This window comes from Camarhynchus parvulus, chromosome 7 (genome assembly GCF_901933205.1).
Source record: "Camarhynchus parvulus chromosome 7, STF_HiC, whole genome shotgun sequence".
NCBI classification, from domain to species: Eukaryota; Metazoa; Chordata; class Aves; order Passeriformes; family Thraupidae; genus Camarhynchus; species Camarhynchus parvulus.
This window is the reverse complement of record NC_044577.1, coordinates 31,502,236-31,521,983: the sequence shown is the minus strand read 5'-3', so window position 1 is coordinate 31,521,983 and position 19,748 is coordinate 31,502,236. Positions and strand designations below refer to the sequence as shown.

Below are 19,748 nucleotides of genomic sequence, written 5' to 3'. Positions count from 1 at the left end.
ACAGCAAATCAGTTCCTGAGCTAAAAGTAAAAAATCAGGGGCAGTCCCTTACAGCATCCGACTATTTTCTCTTTTTTACCTATATAGAAAAACATTTAAATATTAGGAAGGGCTGGATAATATAAATGCCAGAGGAAGAACCGCAGGTGGTTTTTTAAGAGGTTCTAATATTTGTGAGTTTAAGTTGTTTTCTCACATTTGAAAGGATTCCAGCCATTAATATGAGCTCATCCAGGTTTCAGAAGACTTCTAGAAGCTTAAACAAGTGCACTGAAAAAGTTTGTGTTTGTAAACATTTATTCTTTTGAACTGAAAAAGGCTTGCATCAGCACACATTGTACAGACTTGCAAATTACACAAGTTGAAAAAAGTTTTGTTTCATTTATGTGCAATGAATCTTTAATGTCCAGTGAGCATCTGCAAATGATGAAAACTTAAACTATTAAAAAGGTTTCCAGCACTTACCAAACACAATTATCTTAGCGTGAAAAGGAAGAGAAAGAGACCCATACTGGTGGGAACACAATTAAAGTGCAAACATTTTGTCACTTGTATGAAGATACATAAAGTTTCTTCACACTTCTGTTAAAAAGAAATATTAAAATGTGATTCAGTGAACATTCTTTGTAACCTATTCATAATCCCCTTCTAGTAATTATTAAACTTGCTGGATCAGAAGCAAATTCTTCAAGGGTACAAACTTGTAATTTTTTTTGACATTGTTTGAATATATTGCAAAAGACAAGGACCACCATAGGAGTTAGTTACTAAAACGATATTCTTTTTTTCTTAAAGAAAAACAGCAAAAGAAGAAAAAAAAGAGGAAAAAAGAAAGAAAAAAAGAAAAGACACACAAGGGGCAAAGAACAGGTTAACTTGAAGATCTTGGGTAGTTTGCTAGAAAATGAATATAATTCCTTGAGAATGGCTCTCTTTTCCCCTCCACCAATCCTCAGGTTCCTGCCTTGGAATGGACTGCTGTGTGCTGGCTGTGAAAAGGGATTATAAAATACAAATCTGCATATGGATTTTTATGAACATCTGCTGTACAATAGAACTTTGGATCTGATACAAGATTTCAAAAATATAAAACAAAACTACTATAAAAGTAGGGGGCATTTCAGCAGCATTCCTTACAGAAAGCTGCCTGTCGCAAAGATGATTCCTTGCTATTGTCTGGGAGTAGCTCTGTAAATTTTTTTCTTCATCTTGCTGGATTCACTGGGTTATTTATTCTTCAATGGCGAATGTCACGTGACAAAACATCCCAGGAGTCTCTCTGAAGAGAACGGAAAGCCCATGACACCAAACCGATGGAGGAGGGAGACGTGGGAGCAGCAAAGGCCGAGTGTCCAGCGCAGCGGTGCAGCCGCTACTGCGAGCTGGCCCTCTCCAGGCCGTGCAGCTCGCAGTGCTTCTTGCTGCTTCTCAGGCGGAACTTGCTGCCCGCGCCGCCGCTCTGTCTCTTGAGCGCGCTCTGCGCGGCCGCCATGCTGGGGAAGGTGGCCAGCACCGTGTAGCTGGAGGCCAAGTCCCCGGCGCCCCCGCCGCCGTCCCCGCAGAACCGCCGCTGCTGCTGCTGCTGCTGCAGGCACTGGGAATCCCTCAGCCACCGGATCTTGGCACCCACCTTCAACAGTTCTCCAAAGAGCTTCTCTGCTTCCATACGAGTGATGCCTTCTGGCAGCTCAGTAATTTCTAGAACTTTCCCCACAACTGAAAGAAGAAAAACAGTGAATCTAAATCTGTTATTGCACTTCTTGATACAACATCCTAAATGAAAAATTTTGGCTAGCTGGATATTGCAGCTGGGAGTCTGAGACAAGTCCAGGCATGCAGGAGCTCAGGTTTACCTCTGGTGGAGAGGCTTTAGGTGAGGTGAAGGAAAGGAGTTGAGTTCTGCTAGAGGGTTTTGATCCAGAGCTTTATTCCTGGCACACAGGCCTCTGAATCCAGTAACAGCTCCAACAGAACTCCCAAACCACATGGTTGCTGTGTCCCAGGGAGAGGGGCAGGGAAGGGGTAGGGATCCCACCAACCAGGTAAAGGGGGGGGAGTCTCAGGGGACAAATGACACCTGGATGGCCCAATGTCCCCCAGGGCTGAGAGGCATCTTCTGAACTTTGCCAATCACTCTCTGGAATGCCAAGATTGATGGACAGCACTCAGCAGGGGCAAGGGAGGGGAAGGGAGAGGTGATTGTCACACCTGGGGAAGGAACTGGGATAACTGAGACAGGCTATGACATCACACTGCAACAAAAAATTACTTATTTCATACTTGTATCTCCACTTGGCTGATACCAAATCTACAGGATTTGCCTTCCTGATATTCGAGAGAGCCTTTGGTCTCACATTTAGCACTGCTTATAACTACAACTTGCTTACTTTGTACCAATGTGCAAATAAAAGCTGGGAATACAAAGGGGGTCCTCAGAACAAAGAGGGGAAAATAATAAAATCATCAACAACTCATTTTGCAGCAGGTTTCAGAACTCACTATAGCATCTCACTGACCTTGTCATGGTGATCTTCACAGATCACCATGCCAAAAAAACTAGTCTGTCTTACCTAAAAAAAAAATCCCTTCCATTAAATCGTTAGAAAAACTGATTTTTCTGTAACTTTCTGTGAAGAGCTGACAGCAAAAATTCTCAGTAAAGGTATTAAGATAGATGCCATCAGATTTTATTTTATTTTCATCATAAAAGATGACATCTTTACCAATTCCAATGAGCTAATCTATAGATCTCCTAGTATGTCTCCCACATTCATGTGCTTAAATATACTAGAATGGGAAAAACTAAAACCAAAACAAACCAAAGAGCACAAACTAATTTGTGGTTTTTGTCTGATTTCGCTTGTTAGGCCAGTAAAAGGAAGCAGGGGTGTGTATATTTAATGTAACAGTATCATAGAACTTAGGCCCAGTAAATTGACATACTTGCTCTTTCCTGTAGTATTCTCCAATCCTGAACTTCTCTGGTCTTTTCTCCAGCCTTCAACACTACACTTTTCCCATTTAACTTCCCTTTTTCCCACTCTCCATGTCTTCCTCTCCATCCTTCTGTTTCCAATGTCTGCCATGTCCATTTCTGTCCGATTTCTCTTCGCTCTGGCCCTTCTCACCTGGGCTTTCTTGTACATTCCCAGCCCATCACCATAATTCATTTTTCTGGAGGACTGTGTCAGTCAGCAATTCCATACCTGGTTCTCCTGCACCAAGATCTGCTGAAGCAGCCTTCTTTGCTGGTTTCCTTCCCCTGTTTCCATGTCTGTTTCCAGGCTGACACTGGAAAGATTGACATAAAGAGGGTACTTCAATGACAATCCACCAGTACCTTGAACTTTCTAGTCAGCTCAGTGCCAAGCAGTGCAGAGCAATGTCTGGAAAATAACCTGCACTACCATGGGACAGAGAGGACCTTCACATCCAATTTTAGTTACTGAGTTTGATAATCCTACAGTCAGGCACATTCAATCCCTCACTACAGAAGAAAGGGAGGCAATGATGGGGGAAAAAAAAATCACCTTAAATCATCTTGGAAGAACATCTCCCCTGCCCCAGCCATCACATCCTCTAGCTGGCATTGGGTGGAAATGAGCAAGGCAGAGGCAGGGGGTTCGTGTGTCCCAAAAATGAAATAGAGGGAAGGACTTTTCAACGTTGCTAACACCAGTATTTTGGGTTTGTTTTTCTTAAAAGGAACAAACCTGCTCTTTGTTTAAACATTACCACATGTATTTTTTTTGTATTTTTTTTTTAGAAATGGTCACTTGAATAAAAGAAAATAGTTTTAGCAAAGGGTCCCCTTTAGATTTTTGAATAAGCTTAAAACCAAAAGCCATAATTCAGATAAATGTTTCTCACTTTTTAATACAACAAACAAGAACAATGGGGAGTATTGACATGGAACAGAACTTATTGCAAAGCAAGCACCTTCCACTCAATTACTCTCCAAGTGCAATAACACATTCTCCTGTTCTAGGTGGCTGCAATGGTAGTCCTGAATTGGTTTGTTTTCATTGTTTCATGAGATTGTTCTCTATTAATACCTGTTGGCTTGTTACTTGTCCACGTAACAAAGATGGATTGTATTGCAGGGGTTGGCCAAGCAATGGGTATCTGGCATCTCCTTAAAGAGAAAGGTAATTAGAAGGGTTCTTCTGGTACAGGAAAGCTTCCTCTAAGTCCCTCTCACACTGAAAATGTTACACAGAAGAGAAAGCAGAACTGCTGTGCACAAAGCTGAGAGTCTGGCTGAGCTAACAAAATCAGAGCTGCCCTGACTCCATCAGTATCAACCACATCCTGATCCCAAGGTGAAAAGGTACAAACTTGCTGGTATTTAGGGATTACACTCAAAGTTTTTCTTCACTGCAGTCTTAGATAAGTCCTTTTGTTTCAAAATGACTTTAATAAGTCTAAAGCTCCTCTCAGCATGCTAATTTAGTCATTTCATGGTTATAGCCCTGATTAGAGCCAGGTCCATCTTCAGATTCCTATTTGTTGCAAGGATGCACAAAGACAATGCACTAGAAGTTTTCATTAATCACAGCAGATGAAGGGAGCTAAGAGGTGTGCTTCAAACAGCCCACCTGCAATTGATACAACATCAGAATACAAAGCAATGACAAAGATTATGCAACAGATAAGACAAAGACAAGAAAATAAGGTTTTCTTTATCAATAAGAGAGAGACACAGAATTTTCTTTAAGTTTTGCTTTAAAGTAAATCTTTCTGTAAAACAGACCTGCTAATTTTGAGTTTGGGAATTTAAGTAGGATACTTTTGCTCACTGACTAAAGGAGTTTATATCATTGCATTATCAACTATCCCAACACAGTGAAAACTCCCTATTTTCTGTTGATATGGTAGCAGAAGATATAAATTCCTCTACAAGGAATTGTTTGTGTCCTTGGGTGGGTCCTATCTGAAATACTAACTGAGGTACAGTCCTGGCTAAAGGCTCCATCCCATCATGCTTGTTGTTCTACAGAGGAATGAAAAATACATGCTTAGGCAGTGGTGCAATTCAGTGCATTATCAACTCATGATTTATGGTTAAGACTTGAAGCTAAATTCTAGGAAGCATTAATATTTTCAATGCTGAAATGGGAAATGTCACAATATGAGAAAGCCAGTGTGCTGGAGAAACACATTAATGAGGACATGGAAAGCCTTTGAAGATATGGGGAACAGTACCAGTGCAGAGAGATAAGATGAAGTTTTAAATGATGTTTGAGTGAATAATTTTGGTGATTCTGCTTCAACAGCAATACTACTAAAGTGAGCTACAACTCATCAGAAAATCCTCATATAACTTGTGTTTTAAAACAAATTTTCAAATAGGAATCACACATACATTTTAGTTAGCTAAAAATATACCTTGTCCAGGGACAAAAGGTCTAGAAAACTGAGACACGATAGAAAGAGGTGTCAGTGTGGGACGGATGTTCTTCATGTTTGACAGCTGGGCTGGTGCTGGTGATTGGGCTGGTGAGGTGGCAGGGCTGCCCAGTTGAGGACTATGCTGCAGCTGGAATAAACAACACCTTAGTGTTTCAAAAAGTACTACTTGAACAAACTGAACAGCACCCACAGCCTTCAAAGACTTAAAAAAGTTAAAATAGCTCTAGTAAGTACAACCAGAGCAAGATTTTTCTTCCCTGTGAAAAATGCTAATCACTTGTTTTTAAAATTTTAAAAGTTTAATAGTAATAAAATGGTTATAAAAGTAGTAATACAATTAGAGTAATAAAAATTTGGACAATTTGAATTAGGACACTATGAGACAATAGAGACAAAGAGTTACGGACGTCCGGGTACCTTTTTCTGGGCAGCACAAGCCCAGAAAAGGCCCCACGTTAACAGAGGATTAACCCTTAAAAACAACAGCCTGTTGCATATTCATGCACCTCATACATGATGCATAAATTCCATTCAAACACAGGATTCTGTCTGGTCATCATCAACTTCTTCCTCTGAATCCTAACAGCGCCTTCGAGGCAGGAAGAAGTTCGTTTCTTCTGATAAGAGGGCAAGAAATTCTTTTTCTCTGAAAGATTTAGGTGTCCTGTGGCTGCTATTTCACTGCAAGTCTTTTCTTTAAAATAGAAACTATGCTATGTAGGATATATTTTTTAACATTTTTTATAACCCAAAACTATATTAAACACACTACTTAAGAGAATTAATACAGCATTACTTTCTAACACAACACATATAACATTCATTTTAATATTTGCGAAAAGCCAATCATAAAATACGCATTTTTCACATTTTTCAAAAGTTCTTTTTGGGGAAAGACAGAATTGATGCACATTTCAAGTCATGCATCACCCCGTACCTGCGCAGCACCGTCTAAAGTGCTGATTTCCGTGCCCTTGTGCCCGCGGGGGTGCTCACAGTAGTACTTGCCCGCTCTCCTCTGCGGCGGGGACGGGTTCCGCGGCGCGGCGCTGCCCGGCACGTTGAGCTGCATCATCACCACCCCCCCGGCGGGCGGCGGCGCCACGGCTGCAAAACAGGGAGGGAGGGAAAGGGGCAATGACATACGGAACATGTCTGGCTAAAGGAGCTGCTGATTCTAGAAAAATGGAGCAGTAGCTTCTGTGCAATTACATTGCCACTTTCACCTACACCTGCAATAGCTAACTTAGAGAGGGCTTCCCAGAAAATGAGATAGTGGAGCCACTGAAACTCATTGCTGAGAATATTTTTGAAAGAAATCACTCTATTTATTAGTAGCTGACAGTATTCAACATTCACTGCAGTTTCTATCAGAGCACTGTGTTGCAGAATGTGATATGAAGTGAAAATAGTTTTACATGATGTCCAGCAACGCAGACTCAAAATGTTTTCTCTGATACAATGGCATATATCAGAAAGAGCTGGGATCAACCTTTAGTCTAGGCAGGCTTACCCTCACTTACAAGTTCTCCCTGGAATGCTTTTGTGGGCAGATCCCTTTTCTGGGGATCTATCTGATCCCCACACCCTGTCTCACTTGGGTCCTGTGGTAGCCACAGAAACTCCAGAGCCAGGGGAGAGCACCTCAACATCCAGCACTGCTGCACAAGGTTTCACACCAGGAGCTGCAAGGAGAGGCTGCCCAAGAGACAAACCATCTCCCCCCTCTGCCCCAAGTAATTTATATAATGCCCTTTTTATTTGTAAATGGCTGTTTGCAATTTCCTTCTCTGCTCTACCCACTTGTTACAACATTTCTCAGAAACCAAGATTAAAAAACACTTTAAACATCATTTAATCATCCAGAAAGCAGGGTTCTGCAGTCTTCTAAATTTACTGCCAGGTCATAGCATCAAGGTACAGATTAAAAAATGCATTCATCTGGTGTTTTTTACAATGGGCTATTGCTTTCACTACCCCTGGGCTCCACAAAAAGAAAGACTTCTTCAAAAATCAAACCAAACAATGTAGAATAAGGAATGCATAACATTAAAACTACACTAGCTTTTGTAAATTGTATTCAGAAATATTTATTACGTGGCTAATTGAATTAATAATGTTTTCACATCTATACTTTCTTTTTAATGGCATGAAGTTTTACCCAGGTGTTACAGATTGCAAGTGAACCATCAGGTATCTGGCCAGCTTTAGCAGAGGATATAAATTAAGGAGTCCCTGCAAGAGCCACATTGTGAATATTTCTGTTTTGTTGCACAACAGAATAAATTCTGTTTAATGCTGCTACATAATCAGAATAATATACAACACAACAGTTCTCCACTGGTAAAGCCATAAACTTATCTAGTCCCTATATGTAAACCTGAGATATACCAAACACCTCTACACACACTGTGTCTAGCACACAAAAATGGGTTTCATTTTAATATTGTATGCATATATTTAAAATTTTTCTAAATTATAATAATTTACAGCTTACTGGTTTATATATAGTATTTCATTCTACAACACTCTAGCATACTCTTTCTGACTTATCTCTGTGAGAATGGAACACCCAACAAAAATATGTTTGTCTTCTAGAGACATCTACACCACCATCTCTAAAAGAGTGTCAATCTAAAATGCAATTTAAACTGCAAAAGAAAACTTTATGCATTCAGAAAATCATATTTTTTATTTTGGTTTTAATTCCCCAGCATTTCAGGAAGTGAAAATAAATGGAATTCTTTTCCTAACCAAGTATCCTGACACAATGAAGTGTCATAGAGTGCATAAGTCAGTTTGCAGACACTTTATGACCTGTCAAATCCCATGAGAAGCGAAACCCAGAAATCCTTCAAAGCCTCCCCCAGCTTTACAGCCTGGTCCCCTGTAACACAACTCTGCTTCTTGTCTGTGGACCTGCTCATTGGCCCCACCTCAGACACCTTCATTCAGCATCTCCATGTCTTCACTTGCTGAAATGCACAAGTTTTGATTTATTCCCCAGAATCTGCTCCCCTGTAGAGGGCTTCCTCCTTCCTGAAATTCCCTGAACTCCCAGTTTACACGTCTGAACCAGGCCATCCAAACTGCACAAAACCAGCACTTCCAGGATAGGAGGGCAGAAAAACAAACCAGTGCAAGGCTCCCTTTAGACATTCTGAAATGACAATCTTCCAGAATTAAAGCCAATCAAACTTGAAGCAAAATGGAAACCAAACCAAACCAAACCTGCCCATGAACTGCTAATCCAGCTAGCTTACCACTTAACTGCATGTTATCTATTTACTAATAAACAGGTTCAAAAAACACTTTAAAGATAAATGTTTGTAAGTAACACCACATCTGTAGCAGAATCTAGGTCATTGATCTAGGGTTGTTTAATCTAGTGCTTGCTTGCAAAATACTGAGATAGCAGAATTTGAGATTATCCCTTTTTTACCAAGCAAGCCTCTAATGTATCAGATTCCCTAATAGTAAATAAAGACCGTGCCACTGTGGTCACAGGATTGTTCTGTAATCTCTTATTTGTTGGCTAACCCTAGTGCTCCTATTTTCCTGACCAGTCCATCATCAATTTTATGGTTGGACCTTCAGAGTTTTAAGTCTCTGGATATTAACATTTATAAAGGTTTCATGGATTGACAAGATCAATGTCAGCACTGCTTTCAAACACATTGAAGCTTCTGTTTACGCACCTTCTAAAAATGACCCAAGTATTTTGTACATCAAAACCTTCTGAACTTGACTGAAATGTTTCTGCTGAGTAACATTTACCTGCTGAGGGTGGCTCCAGGCTGCCCCCATGAGCCACTGTTTCACTTAAAATCCAATTTATCATTTTAAAAGGTACAATAATAGCAATACAGATGAAGAATTAAAAAAAAAAAAATCAGAGATGGCACTCAAATTGCAGTTGTTCTAGCAGTTAACCATGAAACCAATCTGCAAATTTACAGCATGTTCTAGACAGAATGGCTTAGATGAAAATCCCAATAAAAGATACCTTTTTTTGGCTGCATGATGGAAAGACCAGTGGGTGAACTTTTACATGATGAGGGTGGAGACACTATGCTGTAGTGCACAATGGAAGCAGCCTGCTGTGGCTTTGACTTGGATGAAGGTGGCAATAATGTAGGAGGTGATGGCTTCTGACTTGAATGGTTGCTATAAACTATGAAAGTAAAAGCAGTAAATAAGGCTGCCATAAAAACAAAATACCCCACACAGCTTTGAAGTTCTTTCAGCTTTCCAGCAGGTCAAAAAGCTACCCCACAATGCTCAGTTTTCAAACTCCCCTCAAAACCTCCTAAGAGAATCACTGCTCCTACTCTGTTAACTGAAATCTAGAATGGTTCTTGAGTAGAAGAGCCAAGTATGCTGCTTCCAAAATGTACCTCACTCCTCCTGTCAAACAGACACCCAAATCCCAAAGTTTTCAGACCCATCTGGCTATTCAGAAAAGGATGGAAGTGATTCTGCTGCCAATGTATGGTTCCCATGTCTGTCTTAACTCACCCATAGACATGCAAGGTATTATGATGTATGGTATTGGATTTTAAGAAAGTAACTCAAGGTATTTCAAAGATTAAAAGTTTGAGACTTCAAATTAATCTGCCTCAGGGTTAAAAATGGAAAATAAATTAAAAAATGGAACAAAAGAAGAAATTGAATACAGCAGTTAATTCTAAATCATCCCTTAATAGCAAATATCCAATCACCCAGCATAATAATAGCTAGACATTTTTTAAGCTTATCAATAAAAACTTTGTTCTCCCAACCTGCACACTGCTGTCCTTGAATCTGCTGTGAGTTGCATGGTGATGATGTTCTAGGAAACTGTATCTGCTCTGATCCAGGAGGCTGCAAATATCCTACAGATGAACTGTAATAACAAAAAAAGAACATGACTAACAGGCATTTATGCTGCACCTATTTAATCATGACTTCTGCATTTACTGTGTACATGTACTGCAAATCACTGAGCTTTTGTTCATTTTAAATCAGTAATATTCCCACCTACCCCGAATTCATTCATTCTTCAGAAGACTGAAGCTTCCCACCACTTCCTTAGCAAAAACACGTGCCCTGCCTACACTGAGGAACTGTATTAATTCATCTATTTTGATGTTCTATTTTTGTGTCCACAGCTCTATATCAGCATAAAGACATGCGGCATAATAATAACAACAAGACAATTTGTTGTCTTGCTCACTGCAGCAGAATTAGGTCTCAGTTACAAGATCCCCACAGCCCCTGCCATGAGGGTTTGGGATGCAGTCCCTCAGCTGGGGGCTGGCCCTGGGCAGCTGGGGCAGCACAGCAAAGACAGCTCTGCCCCAGGGCCCACTGACACAGCCCAGAGAGGAGGTGGAACAGGACTCCAGGGGATAAACAACCATTCAGCTGTTTGCAAAATGTAGGAAAAGGATAACTTGAAAAGTTTATTTATGCCAGGTATTTTTTCAGGGTAATCAGGGGAAAACCAGGTAATAGATACAGTTAGATTCTATTTTACCACTAATGCTCAGCCAGAACATCAGGTTGGTGGACCATAGTCAGAACAGTGCCTATAGAATCCTGTACTAACAGATAACCATTCTGAGAATAAAACAATTCCTTTAAATTGTGGGGGAAAAAAAAGTAGGTTTAATCCTCTTGGACCTATTTTTACCCATATTGTCAAAAGTTTGTTCCATCCTTTGTCCCATAGGTCACTTATATAATTGTAATTTAAAGATTCCCTTCCATTAAAGCAGACAAAACTAACACAGGTGCTTTCACACAGCTTCTGCTCTGCCTACTGATTCTAGTTTTCAGCAGTGACCTGAAGGCTTGACACTCAGCTCCTGCAGAACAGCACTCTGCTTTCCTTGTCCAAGTGCTGCAGCATAACTATTCTGATGAAAGCAAATGCTGTCATTGGTTGCTAGTTTGCTCTGAATTCCTAATAAAGGAGAGGGACATTCTAAATTACACAAAAGATCAAGCAACCAAACTTCATTCAAGAAAAGTCTGGAATTATGCCTACCTGTGACTTCACTGAATCTCAAATATAAAACAGAAAAGGATTAAAAACCCTTCAGATACAAAGAACAGGAATCCAGATGTAAGTAGACGAAACCATGTGGCGATGACACAAATACTACTGAGGTCTGCACTCTCAAAAGGATGAACAAGCTTCAAACTGTTGCTGCTTGTTTAAAAGCTCCCAGGTATTTTTAAACACTGCACATTTGTAAGTTCAAAAAAACTTGAGAAAGAAAAATTTGTAAGAAGCTGAATCCTAATGAATTCTCCTAGGTACTTCCTATCTCTTCTCAAATAGACTGCTTTGGGGACACAGATGTATACTCAGGGAGGGCTGCACATGCAGACCAATTTGCTGCTACCAAGGTAGGTAAAAAAAAAAAAAAAAGAAAAAAGGTTATTTATCAAACAAAAGCCAAGTTTCTACACTTGTGTCACACCCAGCTTGGTGCCAGCAGGCCTCATCTACAATACAAAGTAAGCTAAATCTTTTCATGCAAAGTACCAAAAAAGAAGTCAGTCTTTTTCTGGGATTCAAATTTTTCCTCTACACATTATTCATGTAGTATCTTTGTCAAAACCAGTGAATTTGGATAGTCATCTTAACTATTATTGCACAAATACTGAACTGCTGAGCACACTGGTGTCTCATGGGTAAGAAATGGAATGCAGAATATTTAAGAGGTGGAACTGCAGTAAAGTATTGCTGAAAGTGCGATAGAGACAATGTTTTCCAGTCCAACAAGTATGTCACAGTAAAGCAGTACTGCTTGTTTCACTTAATTGCAAAAGAGCAAAAAATAAATAGAATGTAAGTCTGCTTTTAAAACAATAGTTTTAATATTAATAGTACTAAACCCAGATCCTGTCAGTTCTTACAAAGCCACTAAGCCCAGCTGCTGAGAAATCAAGTATCACTGAAGCCTACCTTAGATTGTTCTGTTGACCTGATGGAATGACACTGTAGTAGACTGGCATTCCTGTGGTGGGCAGTCCTTGGCTGGACTGGCTGGGAATTATAACAGGCTGCTGATATGTCTGCTGGGGCACTGCTTGGGAACCTTGAGGCACCGAAACCTGCAATGGGCCACACAGTAAGATTTTCTCCTGCAGATAATGTTTCTGCCTCTTGACCATCATCCACTTGATATAAGAATTTAAAAATAATCCCAGAAACTGAAAGATCTCCTGGAATTCTCTAAAACCAGAATAAGAGTGGTAACAGTAGCTAAAATAACACCACCATATTAAAAAAAAAACCAACTTTAAATCTTTTTCCTCCCAAATGGAAATGTTGCCGCCAAGGGACTCCATGAATTAACAAGCTATTTTCTATACAATGGAAAGTGGGGTGGTGGGAAGGAAACCTTCCAAGCTTTTCTTCCCCACCCTCTGAACTGCAACTGACTCAGCACTTGGCTTTCAACAGCACTAGAACTTGTGCACTTGTGACAAGCTCTTGTTTCTTCTCACTTCAGTTATGGGTTTGTATCTTTAGCTTCTGTCCCCAAAGTCACCTTTGGCACCTGCTTGCAGCTTTCTACCATTTCTACCATAAAGCAAAGGATTCAAAGAAAACCCCAACACTCACACCCACAGAAGAGTCACTGGAAAGTTATGAATACATTACCCACCTGATAAGATGGCACTGAGGGATATGGAACAATCACACCTTGAATTTGATTCCCAATGTTGTTGTGTTGGCCACTGACTAAATTTTGATTCTGAGACTGCTGAACTCCAACTAAACCCTGGTAGTTTTGCTGCTGGTTGGGCAAAATCTGGTAACCTGAAATTATACATTTAAATTTTACTTTGAATAATGAACACATTTTAAGCATAGTTGCCTATTCAAAAATACACGTGTAGCATTTTCCAATGGCTTGTTTAATCTGGCAGCTTCACAACAGTTGAACTTATCATGCATATAAAAAGAAGCCAACATTAAAATTAACAGATTTACTCATTTGGATTCAGCATGAATTATTTTCTATACTGTTTGCAATGCTGCTACCACATGCGTGCACTACTCATTTACACTCTGGCTTACATGCATTAACACCTTGATTTGACAGGTGAAAGCTGGAAGCACTTGAACAAAGCATGCTAGACAGGACCAAACCCAATTCATTGTCTGGTGTTGTGAACAAGGCCATTCCAGGTACTTTGGCTTGAAAATTCTACATATGCAAAATTCAGCTTGGACCTCAGGTGCCCCAGGGGTCAGAGCATCTTGACTGTTTAAAAAAAGACTGGATCTGGCACTTGGTGCCATGATCTAGTTGAGGTGTTAGAAGATGGGTTGGACTCGATGATCTTAAAGGTCTCTTCCAACCTAGAAATTCTGTGATTCTGTGACTGCAATTCAAAACTAAATCAGACTTCAGGAAAATTTGCATAAGGCCTGTGTGCAAATCCTTTCCAAAGGGGCAATTTCTTCTGAAATCTGTCATGCTAAAACCAACTGGGGACTGAGAAAAATCTTCCAAGTTCAAGCCATGTTGGTACATAGTGGAAGATGTTTTATATTCAAAGTTATCTTAGGGACACAAAGAAAGATTTTCATATTCACCCCTCTATAGTGTCTCTAAAACAATTTATTTTATTTAAACTGGTATCCTATCTTTCAAAAATTGCCCAAAAAAACCCACCCTACCCTGCCCCAAAACCCAAACCAAAACACCCCAAGCATGAATGCCAAAGAGGAAATTTGTGCATTTATAAAAGTCAAACCTAAACTCCCCTTTCCTCTTTTTTTAAAAAGCATCTCACAGGTAACTGCTACCATGACCCAAACACATGCAGAACACAAGTTCTTTTTCTCTCATGTTCCATCATACAGGTGTGCACTACTTACCACATCAGCAAAACCCCAACACAGTCAGTGTTTCTGAGACAAAGCCAGTTATCCCTCCAGAATAACAAAACTGGGCTTGTCAAGATGCACTGACGGCAAGAAGAGTCTGTGTTTGAGTTGGACACATTCACAGCCCACTGACCTTGACATTCCCCATGCTCCCTGCCTTGGCAAGGAACTATAATAGAGCAAATTTAGCTGCAAAAACTCCCTTGGGTTTTCTTTAAACTGTGCTAAAAAAGGCTCAGTCTATTCTGAAAGTAATCCAGTTAACATAAAACACCTTTTTGTGAGCAGCACCCTCGGATGTTCATTGATTTTGTCCACACAGTACAATGAACATTGTGGACTAACAGCCTCAGCAGGCTCTCCATAGAAATTGCAACAATGAACACCAAACAAAGACTGTTAATATTATCAAATACTGCTTCAGAAAATTAAAGGCAAGAAGATTCAGTTTGTTAAAACCAAGACAGCTATTCATTAGAAACACACAACACTATAAATATTTTCAGAGGACTAGACAAAACTTCAGAACAATACATGCTTGAAGTAGGATTAGCACTTAGAATTTTTAATAACTTAAGTTTGAACTGTGCACAAAATGCCCTTCATATCTGTAATATACAAAATGCTTTAACATACTTTGTTATAAAGTGGTTATAAAGTGGTCTGTGGTCCCTAAAAAGCAGCAGAATGGGAAGTTGTGCTGTGACAGTGCACCTGCAGTCTGAACCCCTCATGTCCCAGAAATTGCAATGGACCCATGAGTAGCTCTGCAGCCTTTCTGGCACTTGCAGAGACAGATACAATCAATTCTGCAAGCAGAGGGAACTGGAACAATACAAATTGGCTGCCACGAAGGTTCCCCAGAGCGTTCCAAAGAATGCTCTATTTTTAGCTGCAGTTTCACCTCTGCATAGAGTGGGCTGGCAGAAATGCAGCACTCAGCACAAACCCCACACCTGCCATTACACAGATTGCCCCATTACACAGAAATACTCTGAAACTGGAGGTAAAAATAGGAGCAGGTTTCTTAATATTTACCTAATTCAAAAGAAATCACAGTTTAGATAAGAAAAGTTAACTCACAGAATATGGAAATACATTTTTTGAATAATGCATTAGGAGTGAGAAACAGTGTTTATTGAAGAACAGAAAAGCAAGTACAAGCACTCAGTTAATGAGCTGGGAGTTGATGAGCTTGGTTATGACTATTACAGCTAGAGCTACCGTTACAACTGGAGTAGTTTTATCCCTGGCTTGTGAAGCAGAAGGCAGTTGAACTGCAGCTGATGTTCCTACAGGAACTGTAGTTCAGACTGGATTTTTAAACAACCTGGAGTTAGGTCTTGTGGTAACTGGGCTCACATTAACATGGCAATTGGAAATGCTTTTTTTCTTAAGGAGAGTTTTCTTCTCCCAACATCTTTTGGGCAATGAAAGCATTTTTATTAGAAGTGAACCCCCCAAATTATTTCACCTGAAACCCCTTTAAAAAGGAAGCCAGGAAGCAGCTGAAAAAGAGACCGGTTCACTGTGAGAAATGTAAACCTCTCAGACAGTGTTACGGCCCCGAATCCAACAGCTCATCAATAAAGTCAGGCCACTCCTCAACATTAGACCAGAAGTGGCTGCAGTTGCCATGCTCTCAGAAGCTGCCATCTTTTATCTGAATTTGTGTTTGGAAAGTTATTTCATAGTTAATAACCACTTCCTGAGATGAACAACCCCCATGGCTTTTATGTAATGCAAGATTTGTAAGTCTCATTTTTGCCCAGCCACTTTGCTGTATGAGCCAAGTAACGTGCTGCCTTTGGCTCAAAACCACACATTGCTAATAAGCATCAACCACTTCAGGTGTAGCTTTGTGTCAAATTAATACAAATATCAATGGTTTAAAATAAATTACAAGGGAGAGAATTTTCAAATACACCATCTTTTGAAGTATTTCCAGAACACATAACAAGACATGGAACCACCAGTTTCTAAAATGCTGATTCAAATTTGCCTATAAAGCATTAGATGAGAACCAGCAATGGCTGGAGAGCAGTTTGGAGATTTTCAGTTAAACACTAATTATGCAGTTTCTGGTAAGATCCTTCTTTGTCCCATTTAGTGCTGGTAAACACCAAATAACCCAACACTGAATAGAATTATTGGCTGGACCATCCCCATACTACCTAAACAGGTTCCCTTGATGTCAGAGTGCAAGTACAAGGTACATGATCAAAGCAGTAGAGCAGCTGTCTGCACAGCTTACTTATTTTATTTCTTCCAGGACAGAGAGGGAGTTTCTCTGCTGACACTTTTCACCCACAGCATGTGAAATTCAGTTAAAATATAAAGAGCTAAAATTATACAAGAAAGGAACTTACCCAATAGCAACCAGTTCATCCCTTTGCACCTTATCACCCCATGCTTTCCTATTCAGACTGGTTTGTTTGGGTACAAATGTACACTGAGCTCTCTGATTTGGGGAGTTTGTGTGCTGCTCACACAGGGTGTCCCCACAGTGGGAAGTAATCCCCCTTGAGCCTCAGACTTTTTGCTATTAAGTAGTCTAGGTATTAAAAATTCTGAGGAAGGAAAGCAGGTTGTGTAATACAGTTGGGTAACACATCTCTAACACCATGGATAACACAAGTTGCAAAACCAAGTAATTTGTTTTCCTTTGAAAAAAATCTTTGTGAACTAAACCCTGAATAACTCCATCAAGTGTTGCTACTATTGGAGCATTTCCTAGAAGAAGTGCAGAAGAGGAGCTATCCCTCTTACATGCTGCTTCATAGGACATAAATAAATCCAGTTAATATTTGTAAAAGTTGATCTTCCATCCTGTTTCTATAGAGCAACACATAGAGGGGCAGGGGAAGGAATTAAAAAGACCCTCCTGAAGGAAACTCAGAAGGATGTTATGGATTCAGCTGAGAGCTGGTATAAAAGTCTGGTCTTTAAGGATCTCTGCCTAGTTACTTCTGAAAGTTTTGACCATGAGTCAAGATATTACTGAGAAGCAAATTTGTTTCAGGAATACAAATCTTTTGAGGAAGTCATAACAGTAATTAGAAGTACAGATTGAGAGAATAATGGTAGCCTACAGTTAAAATCTGTAAGGGAAAAAAAAGACAAGAAGGAAGGAGATGGAAATGAAACTTGCTAACATTCATGGAAGGGTAAGTCAGTTGAAAAGTCTTTACTAAAATAGGTAACCAGATTATATATTCCAGTACCTGATAGCTTTAATCACAGGACAGAAAGAGTAAAACAGTATCATCAATATCTTCTGCACAGCACTCGTTTCCTGCCACAGCATCTAAGATTAGGATCTTTAGCTTAGAACTTTCAGTTAAGGTACATCTCTTTAATGTCACATCATTTAAAGGTACTAATTTATCTTACTTTGCAAGCTAATCAAGTTATTAGTTATTAGGTTACAAATTTTTTAAATTGTTAACTTTTACATTTTAAAACCCCTGTAATTAAAGTTACAGCATCAGCCACTCAAAGGAATGGCTTGAATCCCAAGTTTCATGCACAAGTGCTTGAAATTTCTCCACCTTAGGTTAGCTACACTTTGTATTTTACATTTGATCCTCTACTTTATTTGAAATTTTACAGCAAAGTAAATTTAAAATGAAAAAGCGGGAGAGAAACCACCCCAAGTGCTCTAATGAAATGCTGAAAGAGTTGAACAAACCTGTCTGCTGGCCAGGCTGGGGCAGGGCCTGGCTCTGCTGTGTGCTGTAATGGACAGACACAGGGCGGTACTGCTGGCTGGAGTGCGGGTACTGGCTGGGGGTACAGTAACAGGGTGGCATCTGCAAAGGAACAGTCAGAGGGTCACTGCCTGCAGGCAGCTTCAGAGAACGCAGACATCTAAATGCAAAATCCATTAAAAAAAGTGCAAAATTTATTAAAAGGTGCAATGGATGTTAAATAATTCAGCGATTCAAAAATCCCTTATACTACATAAATTCCCTCTTTAACAGCCAATTCCTCTACTTTCCTTGTTGACAGTTTGCTTGAGGAAAGCAAACTGAAGTCATTCATCACAAAACCCATACCCAGAAAAGAGCCCAACCCCAGCACAACAGCAGAGCTGCAGTTCCCCAGTGAGCCCCAGCCAGTACAAACAGGTCGCGAGTAGAAGAGCAGGGTCAGTTTTCCCCCAGCCCTCGGGAGGCCGTGCGGTACCTGTGGCACGGGCTGCTGCACGTATCCCTGCTGCGGGAGCACGGGCTGGCCCACGGCGTGCGCGGGGCCCGAGTAGGGCGGGGCGGGCGCGGGGGGCGCTGCGGGCGGCGCTGCGGGCGCGGCGGCGAGGATGAAGCCCGGCTGCTGCGGGGGCTGCAGCACCACGCCGGGCTGGAACAGCGCCGGGCCCGGCTCCGCGCCCTCGGCCGGCGGCTGCCGCGCCAGGCTCAGGTGGCTGAACTGCGATCCCAGGTTGTCTTGCTGCAGGAGGGGGGAAAAAAGGGAAAACTACATTTGCAAATGCACGTTCGAGGGAAAAGAAATAAAATAGCCGAGTACTTCAGTAAGTTTCGGAGAGCACGTCTCACATTACTGGGCAGTAGCAACAGCAGCCAAAGAACACCAAAAAAGGCGGAACAGTAGCAAAGTATCCTCACGGCTGACAGCAGGAGAGAACATCCATGTTCAGACTTCACTCTTTTCACTGCAAATATTTTGCCTTTTGTGTTACATCTGCCTTTTTCTACTTATTGTGAGAATTCATTTGTCAAAAGAAAGTTCAGAATTTGTGTCTCTAACATTTTCTGATTAGACTCAAAAACTTGAGCGAAAACATCTAACCCCAGTTAAAATAGCAGGATGCATTAGGATTGCTGAAGTAAAGTTTTGCTTTTAAGAGTTTAACATAATGAGGTTCTAATCCTGAGTTTAAAGGTACATTCCTCTAACTTAGTTATTATCCTACACACAAAGATTAATTATCTTTTCATCTGAAATCCAGTAACAACAGCGAGAAATGTGTTCCAGTGGCTGCCCTCTATCTATGTTTTATTAACACCTGAAAGGATGCCACTGATTGCACTCTGCACTGCAGGGGTCCTGTGGAATCCAAAACTTGTTACTGTAACCCCAAGCTCCTTTTCTTACTAAGCAATTCAGCATCAATTAGCAACATCCTGAAAATTAGAAGTGATCACTAACTAGTATCGCTTGTTTTTTGCTAAACAGGAAGATTTGGTTCATACTTTGGAAGTAGACTCTCCAAACATGCTGGTACATTAAAACTATTTCAAGACCATCTGGTCTTAGATCATCCTAAGAAGATAGGAATTAATCAAGAAAAAGTAAGTGCAAGCTCCATCTTTTACTGATTAGCTACATTCACATTTTTTGATGTTATGGTTTTTTTTAGTTTCCAGGCTAAAGATACTATTAATTACTGTCGGAAATATGAATTTGCACCTAAAACTTA

General features: G+C 40.4%; 1 protein-coding gene across 12 annotated transcripts in view; it reads right to left on the bottom strand.

Annotated features, from left to right (window-relative positions):
* Positions 1 to 279: 279 nt before the first annotated feature.
* Positions 280 to 19,748, bottom strand: part of R3HDM1 (R3H domain containing 1) — a 79,753-nt gene continuing 60,284 nt past the window's right edge. For 9 of the 12 annotated variants that reach the window (XM_030952251.1, XM_030952257.1, XM_030952258.1 and 6 more), the window contains 11 exons: positions 18,497 to 18,757; positions 18,000 to 18,120; positions 13,077 to 13,231; positions 12,371 to 12,519; positions 10,194 to 10,297; positions 9,419 to 9,586; positions 6,350 to 6,519; positions 5,389 to 5,539; positions 4,056 to 4,135; positions 3,207 to 3,291; positions 280 to 1,716 (listed from right to left, as the gene is read on the bottom strand). In XM_030952251.1, coding sequence (XP_030808111.1) covers positions 1,373 to 1,716; positions 3,207 to 3,291; positions 4,056 to 4,135; positions 5,389 to 5,539; positions 6,350 to 6,519; positions 9,419 to 9,586; positions 10,194 to 10,297; positions 12,371 to 12,519; positions 13,077 to 13,231; positions 18,000 to 18,120; positions 18,497 to 18,757 — 1,788 coding nt within the window. In that variant the 3' untranslated portion in view covers positions 280 to 1,372. The remainder of the gene's footprint in view (positions 1,717 to 3,206; positions 3,292 to 4,055; positions 4,136 to 5,388; positions 5,540 to 6,349; positions 6,520 to 9,418; positions 9,587 to 10,193; positions 10,298 to 12,370; positions 12,520 to 13,076; positions 13,232 to 17,999; positions 18,121 to 18,496; positions 18,758 to 19,748) is intronic. The other 3 variants (XM_030952254.1, XM_030952261.1, XM_030952260.1) reach the window with 3 other exon arrangements.